The following is a 20,209-nucleotide window of genomic DNA, read 5'->3' as shown; positions in this document are numbered from 1 at the left end:
TTGATGGAGCCTGCACACCACAGGTAGAAGAAAGACGTTCTTTATTGAGAATTCTGACAAGGTTTCGATCTATTTGATCTTCATCAGGTCATGATTAACTAATGAAGATCAAATAGATTGAAAGAAAAGGGGGTTTTGAGGAGAATAATATAGTATACCGTAAAAATAGTGCAGTGCTATTTTCAGCTTGCAACCGAACATGCGTAAATCTGCCATTACGAGTACGACGTCATCAAGGCTCGCCAGAATATATTTTTGTCAACTGTAGATTTAGTTGTAATGTGTGTCTGGCAAAGATCACATTATGGTGGCTCACCACTGCTAAATGAATATAGATACGGTATTTGCTTTCAATCTCCAGGACTGTTAGACAGCTCATATCATATTCCTTCATAATATATTCATTTGTTTTGCCACAGAGCTTTCATTTTTCGAGGCATGTCAGGCCATTAGAGAACACCAACAGCTACTCCACATCCCATTCATTACACACATTATTGGATTAGGTCAATTGTGTGGCACAACCGAATGGGATGTAATGTTTGGATACTGACTGGACTATAGGGTCCTTAATGATTCCCTCTTAACAGTCTGATCCCTTTACGGTTCTCTTTAACAATTCATATAGATATAGGGCAGTGGTTTTCAACCCTTTTAATGTCAAGGGCCATTATTTGTTCAGAGATTTAGCCTCTCAGACCCAAGACCAATAACAAAGCTTCTAGGAGGGGAAAAAAGCAGATTGCGGCCCCTAGATGTGTCACAGAGACTAACATTTTTTGGGGGTGTTTTACCCATTGCTGCAATTTGCTGGCTATCTGAATACCAAAACAAAAAAGTAATTACCTTTACATATTATTGCTTATAGCTACTTAAGCAACGTTCAAACTTCAAACATGGATAGTTAGAGCGGCACGATTACATACAAAGTAAATGCAACTTAGAGAACAGCAAATCAAAATAACTATTAGTCTACATTCTCCTGTGTAGATTTCTTGTCAAATAAGATATTTAACAAACACATTTAACCTCTTAAACCCCAGGGGGGTAAAGGGCGTAAATCTGCAACATCGGAGTTGGAACCGGAGACCAATTGGGTCTCCATTGACCTGCTGAGCGCTGTTCAGAGGTGGACAGCCGCTGCCGGCGGGGGCAATGAGGCTCAAGAGGTTTTAACTTACGTGAGAGCGTAAAATGGAACAGTTCATTTGGTTTGATTTTACACTCTCAAGAGTTGAAGATCTAAAGGGTCCATTTGGTTACCAACTCTCTGGTACCCCCTCAATGACCACTGGTTGAGAACCACTGATATAGGGGGTTTCAAATGGACCCTGGTAGGTCTGTAACTCTGAGAGTACAAGTGGAACCAAATGGAACCAAATGGAACCACAGGAACGTGGGAAGGCATTTATAGCAAGGGTGGCTGGGAGGGGGGGGAGGATTGGGTAATCATATGATATCGTAGAATAAAAAATCCATCATACACTGGGATCCTTTGCCTTAGCCGAGCAGCCAGGCACATAACGAACGTGGATTCACTCAGCCTCCTCCCCGCTATATGAGTCTGGACTTTGGCCCATATAAGGCAGAGTGTTTGCGGAAGCTGGAAAAATCTGACAATGACCGGGTCCCTCCGCGCCGTCTCGCCGATAACTTAAAACAAACAAGACCATATGTACAGTACACAACACATCTGTTACTTGTCACATGTGTGATGGTCGTCGTTTGCGCCAGCAGGTCATGGATGAAAACACCCCCACCCCCCCCCCCCCCCCTCCACCTCAAAGAAGCCTGACTGGACATGTTGACAAGCCCCAGGCCTTCTGGGAGAATAATATACTCTGGACGGAAGAAATACAATAAGGAGCTTTTTAGTCATTCATACACCAAGACAAAATGAAGCTTTGGTGATATTTTGGGGTTGCTTTGCTGCACTGCACTCTCACAAGAAACTCCCTGAGTGTTGTTGATGTACAGTACAGTATGCCACTTCTAATGAATGAATGGTGAACATTTGTATGTGCTGTGAGCCGCGGGACACACACAAACCACTACAAAGAGATCAGAAGAAACGCCTGTTTCAGCAGCTTCACTGGTGTGTCTGTGTGTGTGTGTGTGTGTGTGTGTGTGTGTGTGTGTGTGTGTGTGTGTGTGTGTGTGTGTGTGTGTGTGTGTGTGTGTGTGTGTGTGTGTGTGTGTGTGTGTGTGTGTGTGTGTGTGTGTGTGTGTGTGTGTGTGCGTGTGTGCGTGCGTGTGTGTGTGGGAAGAGAGGGTGACATGTTTGCATGCGTCTGTCTGAATGTGCTGACATGCAGTTTTAGGGTCATCTGGGTGTGTGTGTGTGTGTGTTTCACTGATCACAATGCAGGCTTGACAGAAACCACAATGTTGGGGGCAGGGGACAGAAGAGCATGTTTGCCCGCACGCATGCACGCAGTCGCTAGGGATGGGATGGGACAATAATCATTATTATCGTTTATCGTGATAAGAACCGCCGCACAGTAATCATATCGTGATGATTTTAATATATATTGTGAAATTGTCCTCATTGTCATACACTAGCAAGAAGTTGATTCAATATAGATTAGAACATTTGTATAATCCGGATCGAGTTGAATAGTAAAATCAACAGGAAGTTAACATTTAAAAAAGAGTATGAGGTTTGCCGACGCTCTATATTGCCTAAATTTACTTTGTTTGTATACATACTATTACTAAAAGAGTGAATTTGAGAGCTGTTTCAGCATACAATGTAAGTCAATGAGGGGCATATTTTGAATTATCAGTTTCTAATCACTGGAGCACTGATTTCTTGTCCACATTTGGAGTTACATCATGGCAAGGTAACCACACAACCCAAAAGGTCTTGCTACAAAAGTGGTGGCATTTTAAGTTTCAAGCATATTTTGATTATCGCTAATCGTTAATTGCAATGCTTTTTGCCACAGGCTCCCAGAAGAAGACATGTAATTATCATATCGTCCCGCCCCGCACGCACTCACACGTCACACACAGACCAGAGCTGTGTGGAGTATCAAAATGCTGTACGACAGACCAAACATGTGTTTGTAGCTACGAGCATGTGTGTACTTGGTGCTCAGCGCTGTCATGGTAAAGGGGGTGGTGCCTGGCGAAGGGGTTTGAAATCACAAAGACGTGGCGAATCTGTCAGGGAAGTAAAACAAAGGAACACAAGAACAGGGAGGGGTGGCAGCAGCAGAGGGGGGGGGGGGCTTCATTCCAGTGGCAGCAGGCTCATGTTCACGGACAGACCGCTGGTGGGAGGGAGGGAGGCATGGAGGGACGGACGGAGGGTAAGGGACAGGCATGAAAGGAGGAGGACTTTTCAGGGTTAAGGGGCTTTCATTCCGATGATGTCCGGCTAACTTACGGCGACAAAGACTGCTGACCCAGGCACAGGCACTGACAGTCAGGAGATGAGGGGGGCTCTGCATCCCCGTACTGCTATAGACACAAACATAGTACAGTCCAATGTTAATAATGTACATACTGTAGTATATGTAGCAGCAAGTACTATAAAGCACTAGAGTTGTTCCAATATATACTCATCAACTGCCCAAAATGCTGGTAGCCTATATCGGTATCAGCGACGGCGAGTATGTGATATTTTGAATGCTTCAGTTGATGTTGCAAGACTGTTTTGTACTCTTACTGTACTATTGATTTGCATTATTATTTACTACTAACTTGTAGCTGCAACTTGTTAATGGAATTTGTATTCATTACTAGATCTCTGATTCTCAAATGTTTTCATTTCAAAGACACCCTTAACTCTGAGAGTGTACACTCTCAGTTACAGTCCTGTAAGGGTCTATTCGACTCAAGGAACCCTGGGGGTACCTGACCCCACTGTTTTATTTCTTACACACTGGTATCAGATCCTAGCTACTCAGTATTGACCAATACGCAAGTTATGGGTACCGGGAATCGGTATCGGGAAGGAAGAAATGGTATTGGTACATCTCTACGAAGTATCCACGAGGGTAAAAGGTTAAAGGCACCAGCAGCAAGGAGCTGATTATGTAAACACTATAAACATGTTGGATTGAGCAATAGAACACCTGTTAGAACACCTCTTTAGTCTATTGAGCTATATGAAACCTAGGAAAAAGGTTAATCTGCAACACAATTATTATAATTATTATACAATATGTTTGCTTCATCTCTCTCTTAGCTAACGTTGGACCCTAGAAGGCCAGCATACACTTTAGGTTTAGAACCAGTAGCTAAGCTAGCCCCGCCCAGAGCTGTAGCAATTGTAAAGTACAGTAACTGGCTGGCCTCCAAGCAGAGTGGAAGTATTTGGCAGCTTTTCAGTCTGATAAGAAAGCAAATGTCCATTATCATAAAGAATAATGCTCTAGCACTTGTAGAGCTGACACATATCAGTGCTGCGATACAAACATTTAATACTTCCAGGACTGATAAGAAAGCCACTGGACGTTTCTAAACATAGCAGTGATATTCAATATGGGGTTGCCTCAAGCTGGTAGAATTCACCCAGGCTGATTTAAACTGAAGGCATATTTATTATTTAACACAACTTTTCAGTTATCCGGACGGGTGCAAGCCTGGCTCAGGGAGGAGGACGCCCCTGCCATGCAGAGTCGAAGGTCGATCCCTGATTCCCTGGTGGGTGAACAAGGGGCGAAACACCAGGCCAGGATGGCTCCCAGAAGAAGACCCTATACAGCTGGTGCTGAGGCACCATGGAAGATACGTCAGATGTCCTGCAGGTACCAACAACTGCCCGGCCAACGTTTAGGCTCCATACTAATGTTTGTTATCATTATTGTCATTGTATTTATAGCACGGTATTGAGGACCTCACAAAATTACATCTCATTTGCTTTTTGTACCTGCACGAGTACTGACAAATACATATTTGCAGCATGATGACAGCGATAACACTAGAGGAAAATAGAGGCATAGAGTCTGCACACTGGTGATACTGAAAAAGCTCTGCTGTATTTAATTGCGACTTATTTTGACTTGATTCGATTTGGTTTATTTGAAAAGTTTGAGGATAACACAAAGTCCTGAGACTTATTTCCATTGAGGTCCTCTCGCGTCAATGTTTCAATCAATTAAGATCTTCGTTAGGACTTAGGCTATACAGTACATGAAACGTTGACAACGCAAGGCAATACAGCAGAGCTTTTTCAGCATCACCAGTGTGCAGACTCTATTCTCGATACGAATGTGCGTGCACATGCCTTCTTCATTAATAGAGGTATACCTTGAGATTTGGACTTGCCCTGTGCCCTTTGGTGTGCCTTGGGCAATACAATTCTGAATGATGGGCGGTTGCTTGCTTTCTAGGTGGCAGAGGACTAAAGGTGCGAGTACATAAGTACATAATAATAGTTACTGAAGCATTCTTTGTCTACCGGCTCCAGTGGCTGGTAAAACAATAGAGCTGGTGAATGTTGGCATTTATACTTCTGTAAGCAGTCAGAAATGTTATAGAATAGAACTGGACCTCCAAATGATGACTGACTGAGTCTGTCACTGTACCACATTAAAGTAGCTGGTAGCGTATTTGGTTTGGTTTATTTTGAAAGTTAAAATACGTACAGGCCCCATCTGACAAATAAAGCGTGGACAAATCTAGCAGCCACAGACATCTAGCAGCCACAGACACAGATGTAGAGTACCAGAATTGGGGCTGATACTGCGTATAGCTGCTGGAAATTCCCTAGGGACGGGCACCAACCATGCGGCGGAGACCACAATGACAAATGGAAAGTTGAACTCCAATAGCCACATTCACAACTTTACTATGTTTCAAGACAATAAATAAAAATACATTATTGACAAAATAGTTGGCACAGTACTAGCCAGACTGCACAGCCCTGTCAAAATGTGAAAGCATTTGTTGGCTCATGGCTGGTACTGGTAATAATAGCATACATATGAGAAAAGGCAGTATTATACACTTACATTGCACTGAGAGAGAGAAAAAGGAAAGGAATCTGTATAAAATAAATCCTAACGCTTTTCTGTAAAATGTATGTTGCTACTTGCTATGCTATTACAGTGTCAAACTTTCAATCAAACTTTTTCATGTAAAGGAGCCTTCCCGGTGTTAATGGGTTTAAGCATTAGTAAAGGGCATCTATGTAATGTGTCTTCTTAGACAGAACCAGTAAGTATAGAGCTACTATACACAAACTTTCTTGACCAGGCTACAGGAAGAGTTAACATGCACTGTGTGACACACAGAGAGACAGAGAATTAGCCACCTACTGTAGCTGCCACCTACCCTATACAGTGTAAATTCTCTTTACTCTCCCCTCCTCTCTCTCTGTCTCTCACACACACACACACACACACACACACAGTCACACACACACACACACACACACACACACACACACACACACACACACACACACACACACACACACAATACTCACTCCCGTCTCTGGCCAGCTCACTTCGCCGGTGGAATATCAACACGGAAAGTGAATAGATTTGGGACTCCCGTATAGAGACTGGTGTGTATGTGTGAGTGCAGTTGAATGAACCCTTGCCATGTATTGAGACTGGTAGTCAGTCAGCCTGCCTAACTTATTTACCCGCTGGGAGCATAGCTGCACCGCTGGCCCGGTTGCCTAGTGCCACTAGTGTGTGTGTGTGTGTGTGTGTGTGTGTGTGTGTGTGTGTGTGTGTGTGTGTGTGTGTGTGTGTGTGTGTGTGTGTGTGTGTGTGTGTGTGTGTGTGTGTGTGTGTGTGTGTGTGTGTGTGTGTGTGTGTGTGTGTGACTGTGTGTGAGTAAGAGAGTGTGTATAAATGAGCGTGAGTATGCACATAGACACATTCATGTGGAAGGGGCCCTATTTTGGGAGAATTAGGTGTGCGTGTGTGCAAATGCAATCTTCCTGCACTTTGACTGTACTTTTGATTACCGCTTAGAGGAAGCCTTTCTAACCAAAGTGCTAAAATATTATCAGCTAGAGCAGACCATCTCACAGTTAGGCTACAGATGTAAACATTTCGTTTTTATCTTTGGTAGCCGAGGCCTAGGGGACGTGAACAAGTTGACTGTGACTGAGGGGCATTCGAATGGCTGGCAAACAGTTTCAGCTATTGTAGGAAGCCACTCAATTTGGAGGTGTTGTTTCCTTTACTTTATCCATGATGACTGATATCTGCTGTCTGACAAGTAACAATGTTCTACCTTATAGACACTTTGTAATTGGCTGTTTTCCTATTGTCTGACTGCACTGGCAGGGTCCTTTGTAAGAGTGCGTGCGTGAGAGTGAGAGCGAGAAAGAGAGAGAAAGATAATGTATTCCTCCATAGTGGATCTATTGGAGTCAGAAGTTGTATAGCATGCACGTGGAGGTCTGTATGCATAAGGAGGAAACAGACAGTGCTCTAAAACCACCCTGGCCAAAATCACAAGCCGAATTGAAGCATCTAGTTGTACAAATTAACTTCAGATAGCCTACTGATCACACAAAAACATCAGGTTTTTGTCGAGGCAGATTTAAGAACATCAAAACATTTGTTTGCATTGCATGTCAAAGTCTGTGGCACGCATGGATTCAGGCTGTATTCAGGCTGTATCACCTTTATCTTATGTGTACACTGTACTGTGTTTTCAAGTGTATATTTGTTCAACTGCATATTAGAAATAAATACACATGGAGAATACTGACAAGCAAATGTTCAAAACAACAGTTAACATCAACAACTGCATTCCAAGTTGTCAGCGAGTATTTGCACGGATGCAGGCAACTACATACTTAGACACCAGAAATGCAGAAATTGCAGGCTAAAATGTAAACACAGCTTTTGTCTGTGCTACACTCCACTTAAGCCTGCATATGCTGTTCAGCGTTTCAGTAACTAACAGCACAAGCTGTTTCAAACTAAAGGTATGACCAACTAAACTACAGACATTTTCCAAAGTTTGCATGTACTGTATAACCTAAAGCAGAGTGAGTGAGTGAGTGAGTGAGTGAGTGAGAGAAAGATCTACCATCTGGTATACCATTACTGTCGTGTCTAACCAAAGTGTTATAACTGCCAAGAGGCCTTAATATGTGTGTATACACTTATATATACTTACTAGAATTTCGTGCGCGCTACGCGCGCACTCATCCCAGAGCGACTTTGCCACGCACTATGGGAAGAAATAAATGGCGGGAGTTGACTCCACATGTAGTAACGAATGGGTTATTGGAAATGTACCATTGTTTTGTCCTGAATATTTCCACAGCCTAAGTACTAAAGGATTGTGACTGTGGGACAGACATACAGTCTGACATACAATAGGCTACACGTGTGCACAGTGAATAAACAATGACCTATATGCCCAGAGTTCTTAAATTAACATAGTTGGATTTTAACAGAAAGACAATGCCATAAATCAGTCAAAGTAAGTGACAGACTCAACAGTAGCACACAGCATGCAAGGCAGCGATGCATGCATGCAAACATGTTTGTCCAGCTGAGATTTAGTGTCTCCATCTCTCTGTGGAAGAGGTTGCACATGACCTGTACGGCCACACTGAGGCGCTCCAACACAAACACAGACACAAAACAACACCACGCTGTTTGTCCAGTTGACCCAAATCAACACCAATACCTAGCCTGTTTGTCCAAAACACAGTATCTGCTGGCCACGTGTCTACTTCGCCACAACCTAATGTTAGTAACAAATGTAGGGGAGAGCCGCCAAGGTTGTAACGCTTCACGGTTGTAACATGGACGTTATATCTTGATTGGTCAACGCCACCATGACGCCATCGCGTCAGTATGTGTACAGCAACGTACTCTACGTGGCCAGGAGTTTGAAGTTTGAAGTGTTTACCTTCAAAATGCGTCTAATTTTACACCTGGAGTATATGTGTGGTACAATTTTTGTCTTTGGTGTTGGTGAATAAAAATCCACATGGATGTGTTCATGCTTATGTTCTTCATTAGTTTGCATCGTGTTTAGACGGAATTCACGTTCATTCTGGTCTGTAAGCAACTGCAAAGAAAACTTGCAAAAGCGGGTCATTTGTAACATGTGTTACAAATGGTCCGCTTCCATTCAATGCCATTATATGTAATATTTACATATTTGACATATTGGCCAATATTATATGTTCTGAAATGGTATTGTATCGTGTAGTGTATTCTGAAATTAGTTTAGGGTTGTATAACGTTGTACAACTCAATCAATCAAACGTTTGTTTAATCAATGTATTGCCCCATTGAAAAAAAAGAAATGGCCAAACTGGTACTGGTACACCCGATACTATTTAATATTTCCCTTATGTTTGATACATTTTCTTATCACATCCATGGTATGAAAACAATGCTAAGGAGTTGCTTCAATGAAATGTAATTGCTTTAAGCTGAGAACGATATGTTTAATGGTGTTTTTTAGCGTTGTTACATTTATCATGCATGCCGTTACAATTGATCCGATATGCGCAGCAAATGTAACACTGAAACAGCGTCCACGTTCGGTTGAATAACTCCCGACCTGTTTTATCAAAAAAATAACTTGAAGTGGTTTATGGTAGCTGACATGTGTAGGTCCGTTGCCTGAAAATATTACATGTGTAGCTAAACGGATCTCTGAGTAAAAGAATGAAACGTGCAAAATGTTACATCCTTGGCGGCTCTCCCCTATTAGTTTACTCACAGCACAGCACCGTCACTCCTGTCAGTTATTTCGTCCTAATAACTTGAAGTGGTTTATGGTAGCTGACATGTGTAGGTCCGTTGCCTGGAAATATGACATGTGTAGCTAAAGGGATCTCTGAGTAAAAAAATGGAACGTGCAAAATATGTTCTAAAATTGTATTGTATTGTGTAGTGTATTCTAAAATTAGTTTAGGGTTGTATAACGTTGTACAACTCAATCAATCAAACGTTTGTTTAATCAATGTATTGCCCCATTGAAAAAAAAGAAATGGCCAAACTGGTACACCCGATGCTATTTAATATTTCCCTTATGTTTGATACATTATCTTATCACATCCATGGTATGAAAACAATGCTAAGGAGTTGCTTCAATGAAATGTAATAGCTTTAAGCTGAAAACGATATGTTTAATGGTGTTTTTTAGCGTTGTTACATTTATCATGCATGCCGTTACAATTATTCCGATATGCGCAGCAAATGTAACACTGAAACAGCGTCCACGTTCGGTTTAATAACTCCCGAGCTGTTGTGTGTATTGCGTGGTTAAAAGGCCGTGTGTTTGTGTTGTAAACAACTCATGTTATGTCTGCGCACACTGTATGTTGCTATGGCTGCTGACGTTAGCATGTGTGCTATCAGGCAAAAGCTGAGATAGATATGCAACTACTACTGGGGAAAATGCCATACAAAACACAACACCTAATTTCGGAATGTTATTGTGACCTATTGAGCACAATCAGACCATCATGATTTGCTTGCTGGACCTATAATTAATTTATTAGCATTAAATGTCCACTCGCCCATCCAAAAGAAAAGCAAGATGGCTGCGACAGATTGTGAGCGCGACGGACTACGGAGGCCAGGAGGAACAGAGCTGGTGACGTAAGAGGCAGGCAGTGTTGCCAGGTTTGCGAATTGTAAGCGAGTTGCAGTGTATGCAAGTAGCGTGGTTAAATTCCTTGTTTCTCGGCGTGTTGTGGCACCCGTTTATCTGCTGGCTCGATCGTGATTTTCATAAAAGTAATATTTGCAGAGTAACTAAGAAACTTGAACGGCTAAAAAATAGGCTATGTCAGTTCGGGGAGGGTGGCGAATTTATTTTGCATATAGAGATGTGTGGTGAAAGTGTGGTTCGGTCGGAGATAGAGCATGAAGAATGAGTATGGGTACACCTTTTCACTTGTATAGTAGATATGCTATGGCTGTGATCAAATTTGGGTTGGTATAACAAATTAACATTTTGAAGAAACTATGAGCTTTTGCCCAGTGCTGCTGACGATGAAACGGAGTGCAGTTGAAACCAACTATATATAATATATATAATGCTGGGTATTTATATTGATGAATATTGAGGTCAGAGCGTACGGATTAAGGAATTAAGAAAAGTCAATGTGATGTGCTTCTATGCATAGTAACACAACACAAACAATGGGTTTTGTGTGCTGTGCATCCTTGATTTCCCTTCTGACCATTGAAGAGCCTTATTCTAAACGATATGGACTCCAGGGAGTCGCTCGCTGTCTCATCCTGTGTCCCACTTTCTGTCTCTTTCTCTTACAACGTGTCTGTCTTTTATCATCTCTATGCTGTCCTGAAAGTGACTGTCAGAGGTGTTGCTGTTTATAGCCTAAAACATATTAAAACTTTGAAGATTTCGCTTGAAATAACACGAAAAGAAAAGTGGAGAAGCGAGTGTGACTAAGACGTTGTATACCTTCACGTTAATTAAGATGCACTGGATGAGAGCAGTGTTGACAGATTTTGTGAGAGAAATAAGCAACCAGGTATACACATTTTCAGATTTGGGGGTTAGGGTTGGACAAATAAATAGAAATACACATTAATTTGGGGGTCCATGGTGACATGAAAACCACTGGTTTAAACAACATTAGGAAGCAAGCTCAAATAAGCAAGCAATTACACTTTAGAAACAAGACCCCCCCCCCCCCTGCCCCAATAAAATTAGCAACCCGCAACCACCATTAGGACCAGTAGGACAAACTATTACAATATGATGAAGCGCTCCTCAGAACCAAAACTGCAGTGCTCATATTCAGATCCAGATTGTTTTTGCACAATATGTATAAAAAATCAGCAATTGATTGAAACATCTAACCTGATTTATACTTAGCTGCATGCTGGTGTCACAATGCGTCACATTTGTGGCATGTGAGCTTGTAGATCTGCTATTTACTGAGCACGACTGACACACAAAGTATAACGGAGGGCTGAGGCTTTATTTCCTTCCTGTCCTTACAGTATACACAAAGGGTTAACCAGAACAATGGCTTGCAGGCTACATCCCATCTCCCCAGCCATGCGCTCACAGAGGCACAATAACATCACAGAAAGCCAAAAGAAACAATATGCACGCGATGAGCAACAAACTCATTAAGAATAATAACATTATCATTATCAATATCTGGATTGCAATATTTAAATATTATGCAAAGAAAATATAATCAGGATTAGAATTGTAGTGAGAACCATGCAGCTACCTCATTTAATAAATGTATTCTAATCTGTAGGCCTACTGTACATCTACTTTTTCTACCATGTGCCTGTTCTAATTTATTATTCTACTTAAAGTGTATTCCATTCTGCTCTCAGGGTGTAACAGCTGCCTCCACCCCTTCCACTGATCACCCAGTGCTTTAACTATTGATCTGTTTGTTTAGCTAGCTGACAACTAATCAATGGAGCATGATTGTAGAACATTGGAACCTTGCATGCTAAGAACCCAAAACGGGGACAAGCCGTCTTAGCTCAGCCACATGTGGACATCATGAGACATTATTGGACAGTTAGATATAGCAGTGAATGGCTATGGGTTATAGAGTCATGCCTTGGCTCAAGGCTATCAGTATATAGATGCATTTTTATCGAGTCTGAGTCTGACTTAATCCAGACTCGATAATAAAATGCATCTAGTCTTGATCCAAGGCTATAGCAGGCGGCTTTTCTCAGAAGACCATTTCATATTAATATAGACTCACAAGTCATCTTTTGACACTGCCTGCCAGCCACTAGTTTGACAAGGAGGGTCCTGACTCCTGAGTCACAATATTAATGTGACTGCCTGGTGTTTAATGATGGTTATGTATGCTAAGTGTAACTACAATATAGACGTTATACCTTCTTAAGTCTTATGTAATGCATCTCTTTGTTCTAAGTTCTCACAAGAGCACACCTTATTGTATACTGTAGGTAATAGGTAGAGAGAGAGAGAGAGAGAGAGAGAGAGAGAGAGAGAGGGGGAGAGAGGGAGAGAGGGGAAGTAATTTAAAGAACGGCATTCCTATGCATCGACGCTATTAATCACCGCTATTGGTCGTTATCGAACAATCAGGAGGGAACTGTCTATAGTTGCCTAGTAGGCAACGCACGTCGATGCAATTTGCTTTAATTACAGTTTCACTGTGACATGCAAAAACCCTAAATCTTGAATAATTAACCATCGTGGTTGCATAATCACAGAGAATATATAGAACGGGCAGCCCTATACTGTTGTAGAGCTCCTGGGATCAAGACCAATTTATTAAATTTGACATTTGCATGATGCGGATGTAAAATGCCGACATTAGGCTATAATAAATACACACATCTATGATAGTATTTACCCAATTTTATGGCTATGAATGGGTGATTGAGTCTGACTTTTGCTTTCGGACACGAAAGCAGTCAGACTCAATAAAATGCATCTATGATAGTTTTAATTGACCCAAGGCCAATAGGAAGCCATGCAGTCACGGCGACACTTCTTCTATCAAAAATGCTTTTGTTGTGCGACAAATAAATAAACAAATACACTGGGCTACTCTGGTGATAACTCTCATACCAGGCGCCCGAACAAAAGTAGGCTATTATAGTGGTCCAATCCAGATGGCGTTGAGATATTTAAGATACGAGATCATACGAACATTTTCATAAAAACAGCAAAAGAACAAAGGGTTATAGGCTATATGTGTCAACAGTGACACTAAGTAGATATAAGTGCAAAAGATTGCCGAGAAAAGAAACAAGTTGTGTTGTTATCCAACAATAGTCGGTGTTCGGGCTATGCTAAAACTTCACTGAAGCAGTTATCGTAGTTTCGAGTCTATAAACTTGTAATAACAGAAATAATACAATAGTGTATATACAAAAGTCCCGTGGTAAATGAAAGGTGGTAAGCGTCAACAAACTGCAGTTATAATTGGGTTTTACTCAATGAAAAATACATTAGCGTGAAGTTATGTCCCTCACAACAAATATGTAGATCATCCACATTGTGTGTGTGACTCTGTGCCTCCCTGCTGACTGACCATATTTAAAAACATATATCAATGTATAGTCTATTAGTCTCATCATACTCACATAACGTGCGTGCTTTTAAGGTGTAAATGTTAAATCCAACCAGGGTAAAGGACCGGCTCAGTTGGTGAAAACATCTCTCTTATACGTCAATACTTTAAACTATCTCTGTCTTTTTATTTCCAACCTGTCTGACTGGTTTCAGGAGAAAAGCAGAGAATTGTACCAGTGTTGCCAGATCCTGTTTTGCGAGCGAGGGTCTATGAAAACAAGAGTCAAGACAGGTGTTGGGTGGATTCACCCCTGAGCTATATCTCTGAGAAATATGGGAGGGGATGGGAAGCCAGTTTGATTGATTGATTGATTAATTGATTGATTACTTTATCAGACAGAAATGCAAACAGCACGATCAGTGCTGTTTTTTGGCACGGGTCGTTGTAGACAAAACAAATAAACACTAATGTGGGGGTCCTTGACATGAAGATGTTTGATGAACCATTGCTTTAGACGACAATATGAAACAATTAAAGGCCAAATATAACTAAGTAACTAGCCTACACTTTTGAAACAAGCCCCCAAAACCATGCAACTACAGAGTACAGAGAAACAATACCAACGTCGCTCGCTTATAATAAGCAGACTTGGCAGCACTGAATTGTCATTTACATTTTTTTTTTCATTTACACGTGATTGACGTCTCATTTTAACCAATGGGCTTTGTAGAGCAGAACTGACTGGCCAGTTAGGAAGAGAGTTCTCTTAAAAAATACAGGCGGGGTTCCGATTGCTTAATTTATGCACCGTCGCACGAAGGGGGCGCGCGCCAAAAATAGCCGACGTACAAGCTCACAACTCACCGCGTCCTCGATGCGTTGTGAGCTTGTAGGTCGGCTATTTTAGAAAGCCTTGTTTTTCGTTTACTGTTCGTTGCTCTGATCCGGTCTAGAGCCCGCCTACTGTATGCGCTATCTATGCGGTCATTTTCCAAGTTTTCTACGCACGTACATGCACAGACAGACCGTTTCCGTATCCGCTCTTGACGGGATATTATAAACGGCAAATGGCTTTGAGAGATGGTGAGTTTAGGACTGTTTAGTTTACTGATGATGGCGGCAGAAAACAATAATAAAAAAGTTAAAACAATCAATGATCTCTAAAAAATCCAATAACCAGTACCACTGATCAAATTTGAACTCAATCAAATGAACTTATTTGCAACCAAGCCAACGTTTTAGTAGGCTACTCTGGACGTATGCACGTCTGTTTATTTTATTTTTTACACCAAACCACTGTCATTTCAGACAGATCTACTGTAGGCTATGTGAATGAATCGACTAAAAATAAATCAGGCAATAATTTCATTATCAGCCAAACATTGCCATCTTCTGTAAATAAACATCCATTTTGTTACTAATCTTCTGGTTTAAAAAAGAAAAAAGAAAGTTAAGTGAATTATTATTATTATTATTATTAATTATATTAATTAATTATTATTATTATTAATAATAATAATTTTTACTAACAACCTTTTTTCATAGATGCCTAAAGGCTGCTATAGGTATTGTCTTGACTTCAGATCTTTGATTGAATACTTTAACAGTCTGCTGACAGTTTACACACACACACACACACACACACACACACACACACACACACACACACACACACACACACACACACACACACACACGCAGTCGAATACTGACATCTAGTGACTGAGTTGGGATATCACATGCTGCCATTAGTGCCATATACAGGTACACTGACAGTCTGAATCAACCATAATAATCTGGGGTCACTTGCTGAAAATCTCTTTGAAAATAGCCGAGCTACAAGTTGTGATGCACTGTGAGCTTGTAGATCTGCTATTTTCTCCAAATGATTGCTGAATATCCTTGTCATAGACAAAATAAGGATAGTGATCATAAGAGAAAAGTAAATCGTAATTATAGGATAATTATGAGAGATGTTTTTTAAATGTATTTTTATTCATTTTTACAATTTGTTGGCTGCTGGCAATATGAACAGTGAAAAACATTTTTGACTGTCTCTTTGCGCCGAGTTGTGAGTTTGTAGATCTGATATTTTCAGAGGATTTATTTTTGTACATTTTATGTAGCCTATGTTTGAAAACTTGCATGAGTAGCCTACTTTCTACTTTTGGTACTGTAGGTACATTTTGTTACCATAACCACTGTAGGCTGGATTTTCGTTGGTGAGGTGACCACTGGAGCTGAAATAGCGTTGAGCGGTGGTGAGTAATAACAGAGAGAAGGGCTGGGGCGGTGGTGGTGGTTTGCTCTTCACCACGGCTCGTGACGTCATGTTGTAGTTCGGTGGTCACCTCACCACCGAAAATCCAGACTATGAATGACACAGTATTGTATTGATACTTAAGTACAAAAATGTACAAAAACTTTTTCCAGCCAATCAAAGCATCGTTATTTGGTACACACATATTTGCCATAAATATGTTTTTGGACTTTTATGGATACAATTAAGCATTGCAAAACCGTGTTTCTATACACGTCTACATGTTTTAATAGTGTGTTTGTGCACATGTCTTATGGGTCCCCCCACTTCTAAAAGTAGCACCACACAACACTGGACATGCCTCTGAAAGGCACCTGCCAAAAAGTGGTTGCAGCTCCTACCGGTCATTGTGGATTATATTTCAAACACTATAGCACCCAATCAATCAGACACATAGTGGTTATATCTATAAAAGCCTGCATATGCAGGCTTTTCAGTTTCCTTCTGCCAGAAATTGCAACTCCTACATGGTATAGCTTAATCAGACAATTTGCCAGTGAGAATACCTCTAAAAGGCCACATAATAATATGCATTATTCAAAGTTCAAAGTTTATTATTATTATTATTGCAGCTCCTATACCTGGTCACTGGAAGGTATGCTCTGCATCAGGATGTTTTGGTTTTATTCTTGGGGGTTATATTTCCAACATTATAGCCCAATTAGACCGATATATCAATGTGCATAACTGCCATTCCAACCAATATGCCCATATATGGGCATACCAATATGGCATATAGGCCTACTGATGACATCAGGGATCTCCATATGGGCATAAAAGGGCCTGTTTGCCTATTTTAGCGCTTATCACCAACACTTCCACCTTTTCCCCTGAGAACTAGCTGTCAGCACTGCTGTGCAGAACTGTAGACGTCAGACCCTGACTGTTGTGGTCGTGCTGGTGATCAATTGACTAAACAGTCATCGGCCTTGTGGATTGGTCAAACTTGGTGTGGACATTTGCATTTGGTAGGGTGCACAACAGGACAATTGCATTCATATACAGTAAGAGCTACAACTTGATAAATCAAGCTTGATCTACAGTGTTGAGGAAATGTTCTGCTGGACAGTCCATCTGTGTGGAGGTCCTAAAGGATACCGCCACGCTGCCGTTTCAGTGGGACACGAGGTTTACACCTTTGGAAGGTACGGTTACAACGACACCGGGATTGGTGTGCACATTGTCAACACAGTATCTTTGCGCTGGATGAAGTTGCCCCCAGTTGCCCCCAGTGCGGCCCCTTCCATGCACTGGGGCCACACAGCTGTGCTCATAGACTATACCATCTACATCTGGGGAGGGCTGCCTTACTGCGACGTGCTGTCTGGGTTTGATGTTGAGACCCGCAGTTGGTACCAACCCAAGGCTTTTGGAAGTGTTCCAGAGGCGAGGTTCAACCACTCAGCCTGTGTCTTGGGAAAGGTCATGTATATCTATGGAGGAAAGAAGCTAACTGGTTACACTAATGACATCTACAAGTTGGACACCACCACAATGGCTTGGTCTTTTATTAACATCATAGGCACGCCGCTACTTGCTTCGTCATGTCACTCTGCCACAATCATCGGGACAAAGATGTTTGTATTTGGCGGCAAGGGGTTCTACCATGACAACACCAGAGTTTTTGACACGGAGAACAACTTCTGGCTGAGCATGCCTTCTGCACAGCTCCTTCCAGAAAGACGTAGCGCTCATTCAGCTTTTGCCTACAATGGAGAGCTGTACATATTTGGTGGTGAACACTGTGACCAGTTTGGTGGAAATCGCCGGGTCTTCAATGATCTGTGGAAATTGAATCCAGAGACCTTTTCATGGAAGAAGGTTGAGCGCAAGGGGAAATGCCCTTTGCAAATGAATGGTATGTGCTGTTGTATGGTGGGAGATCGTATCATCCTTTTCGGAGAAGACGACACACCTGGTGACCTGTACATGTTAGACTTGAGTCCAAGTCTAAATACCTTATGCAAGCTAGCAATTATTCAGTACGGTCTGGAAGTGGCTACCACCAGCAAAAGAAAAAAGAAAAAAATGACGATAGAAACATCACACCCAGTGTGAAGTAAACGGTTTATTTGAGTTTATTTAATTTAAGCTATAGAGGAACAATGTTGAATCACAACCAGGTGTTGAAGTAAGTGGTGCAGGTGTTGCATTTGATGAATGCATGTGCTGGAATTTGGACAGTACTCTATTTGTGCACATCTCTCGTGTCATCAGTGCCCATACCCGAAGGCGGGGTTGGCGAAAGGGCCTTTCTGTGTGGAGTTTTCATGTTCTCCCCGTGTCCCCTAGGGTAGGAACCCTCACAAAAAACATGCAGTAATCCTGGTCACTAAACTGCCTCTCCCCTGGCCAGCCTGGGCGCCTGATGGAGGGGAAAGGAACTGGTTTGAATAACATGTTCCTTCCACACGCTACGTCCAACCAGGGAAACTCCCCCCTGTCAGGTGTAAAGGAGCAACTTGGACACTCGGGCATGAAGGAAGCATGAGTTCAAGTCGGTTGCTCTCCCCTTGTCCCCCATATATGGGGACTAGGTTGGTGGAGGGTGTGTACTGTGTAGAGCCCAGGATCACATAAATTAATTAATCACAATAATAAGACCCAGTTAGATGTTGATGTTCCAATATATAATAACTGTAACTGTTGTTTAACAGTAAATAATAATACAATGGCATATCATACCTTTTTCCCCCTCCCTGTGAGGTAGGCTAGTAATAACCAACATGTTGTGAGCTTGTAGGTAAATAACTAGTTTGGAGAGGTTATTGTCGGTATCAGTCGAGAACGCGGGAGTGTATCCCCATTACAATGTGCTATAGAACCCTGAGAGATGGATTGCTTAGGTAGAGTATGAGTCTGTGCGACATCTACCATCAGCTCCCAATACTTACCGCACGATTTGTCTCACCCAACCATAATGCTACTCATATTAAGCTGAGTTGGCAGTGTCCGGGTTCGAACCCATGACCTTGTGGTCCAAATGCCTGTTTTTTGTTTTGTTTTTGTTTATTTATTTTTTCTGGGTTGGGGTTATTTTATGTTCGTTTTATGTTCTGAAAGATAATGGTTTTTAATATTTTTAAATAATAATTTTAGAGCAACCCATACGTCTACCCAGTGTTTGGGAACCATTATAGTAAATGATATAAGCAGGCAGAATAATAAATGACTTACTCTTTAAGTCTGTCTTCAGGCTTTATAAATATTGAGCTAATTAAAAGTATTGACAAGAGGAGCTTGCCTGTTTTATAGGGGGCCTTGGCCCCAAAATGGTTGAGAAACACTGCTTGTCATAAATTACCTGTTCTTCTATTACTGTAGTCATCAGGACATTTAGTCATGTCCTGAGTAGGCTAATAAAGACGCCAAAATGTCAAACAATGCATTATGGCTATATAAGGCTAAACTTTATCGTAGAAATTGCTTATCTGCATTCTCAAAACATGTCGCAATGGAATGGGCCAGTCACCACTTGTGAACTTGTGGATCAGCTATTTTCAATAATTCAGATTTTTCTTTTTGAAGATTTTCACCCCTAATGATTATGTGGACGGGACGCTAGGTTGAACGTAGTTAAGATAGAGAGACTTGCTGAATGGGCTATATTTATAACTACAAATGACAGGACACAGACCCCATAATCAGCATTGTGACAGCACAGTCCTGGCAGGGTGCACATACTGTAGTTCTTCTCACACATCCCTCCTCCCTCTGGTCCAATCCACAGCCAGATCCCTTAACACTTTATTACGTTTCATTCACATGCAGATAAGACTTCTAAATCTGGGGCCACACTCAAAGGTCCATCCATATAACTGACGTCTTGAATCCAAGGATGGTGTGTAATATACTGACCAACGACAGGCCAAAAACTATTAGTAAATACAATTTGTTTAGGGACATACAGTATTATTGCTTTTTTGCCATAT

At 41.5% G+C, this 20,209-nt stretch overlaps 2 protein-coding genes across 4 annotated transcripts in view; one reads left to right on the top strand and one right to left on the bottom strand.

Annotated features, from left to right (window-relative positions):
• Positions 1-14,162, bottom strand: part of enc2 (ectodermal-neural cortex 2) — a 51,781-nt gene extending 37,619 nt beyond the window's left edge. Inside the window, exons 1-2 of one of the 3 annotated variants that reach the window (XM_080761718.1) lie at positions 14,028-14,162; positions 3,392-3,465 (exon numbers count right to left, since the gene is read on the bottom strand). In XM_080761718.1, the coding sequence (XP_080617844.1) occupies positions 3,392-3,455 (64 nt within the window). In that variant the 5' untranslated portion in view covers positions 3,456-3,465; positions 14,028-14,162. Of the gene's footprint in view, positions 1-3,391; positions 3,466-6,439; positions 6,503-14,027 lie in introns of those variants that run through there. The other 2 variants (XM_080761719.1, XM_080761720.1) reach the window with 2 other exon arrangements.
• Positions 14,163-17,330: 3,168 nt separating this feature from the next.
• Positions 17,331-18,335, top strand: LOC308314448 (kelch domain-containing protein 3-like; the record flags this gene model as incomplete). Its single annotated transcript, XM_080762079.1, has 1 exon — positions 17,331-18,335. The coding sequence occupies one exon, from the start codon at positions 17,331-17,333 to the stop codon at positions 18,333-18,335; it is 1,005 nt and encodes a 334-aa protein (XP_080618205.1).
• Between the last annotated feature and the right edge of the window lie 1,874 nt (positions 18,336-20,209).

This window comes from Protomyctophum bolini, assembly GCF_963924005.1.
Source record: "Protomyctophum bolini genome assembly, chromosome: 4".
Classification (NCBI taxonomy): domain Eukaryota; kingdom Metazoa; phylum Chordata; class Actinopteri; order Myctophiformes; family Myctophidae; genus Protomyctophum; species Protomyctophum bolini.
The sequence above is the reverse complement of the archived record's forward strand: the minus strand, read 5'-3'. Positions and strand labels throughout refer to the sequence as shown.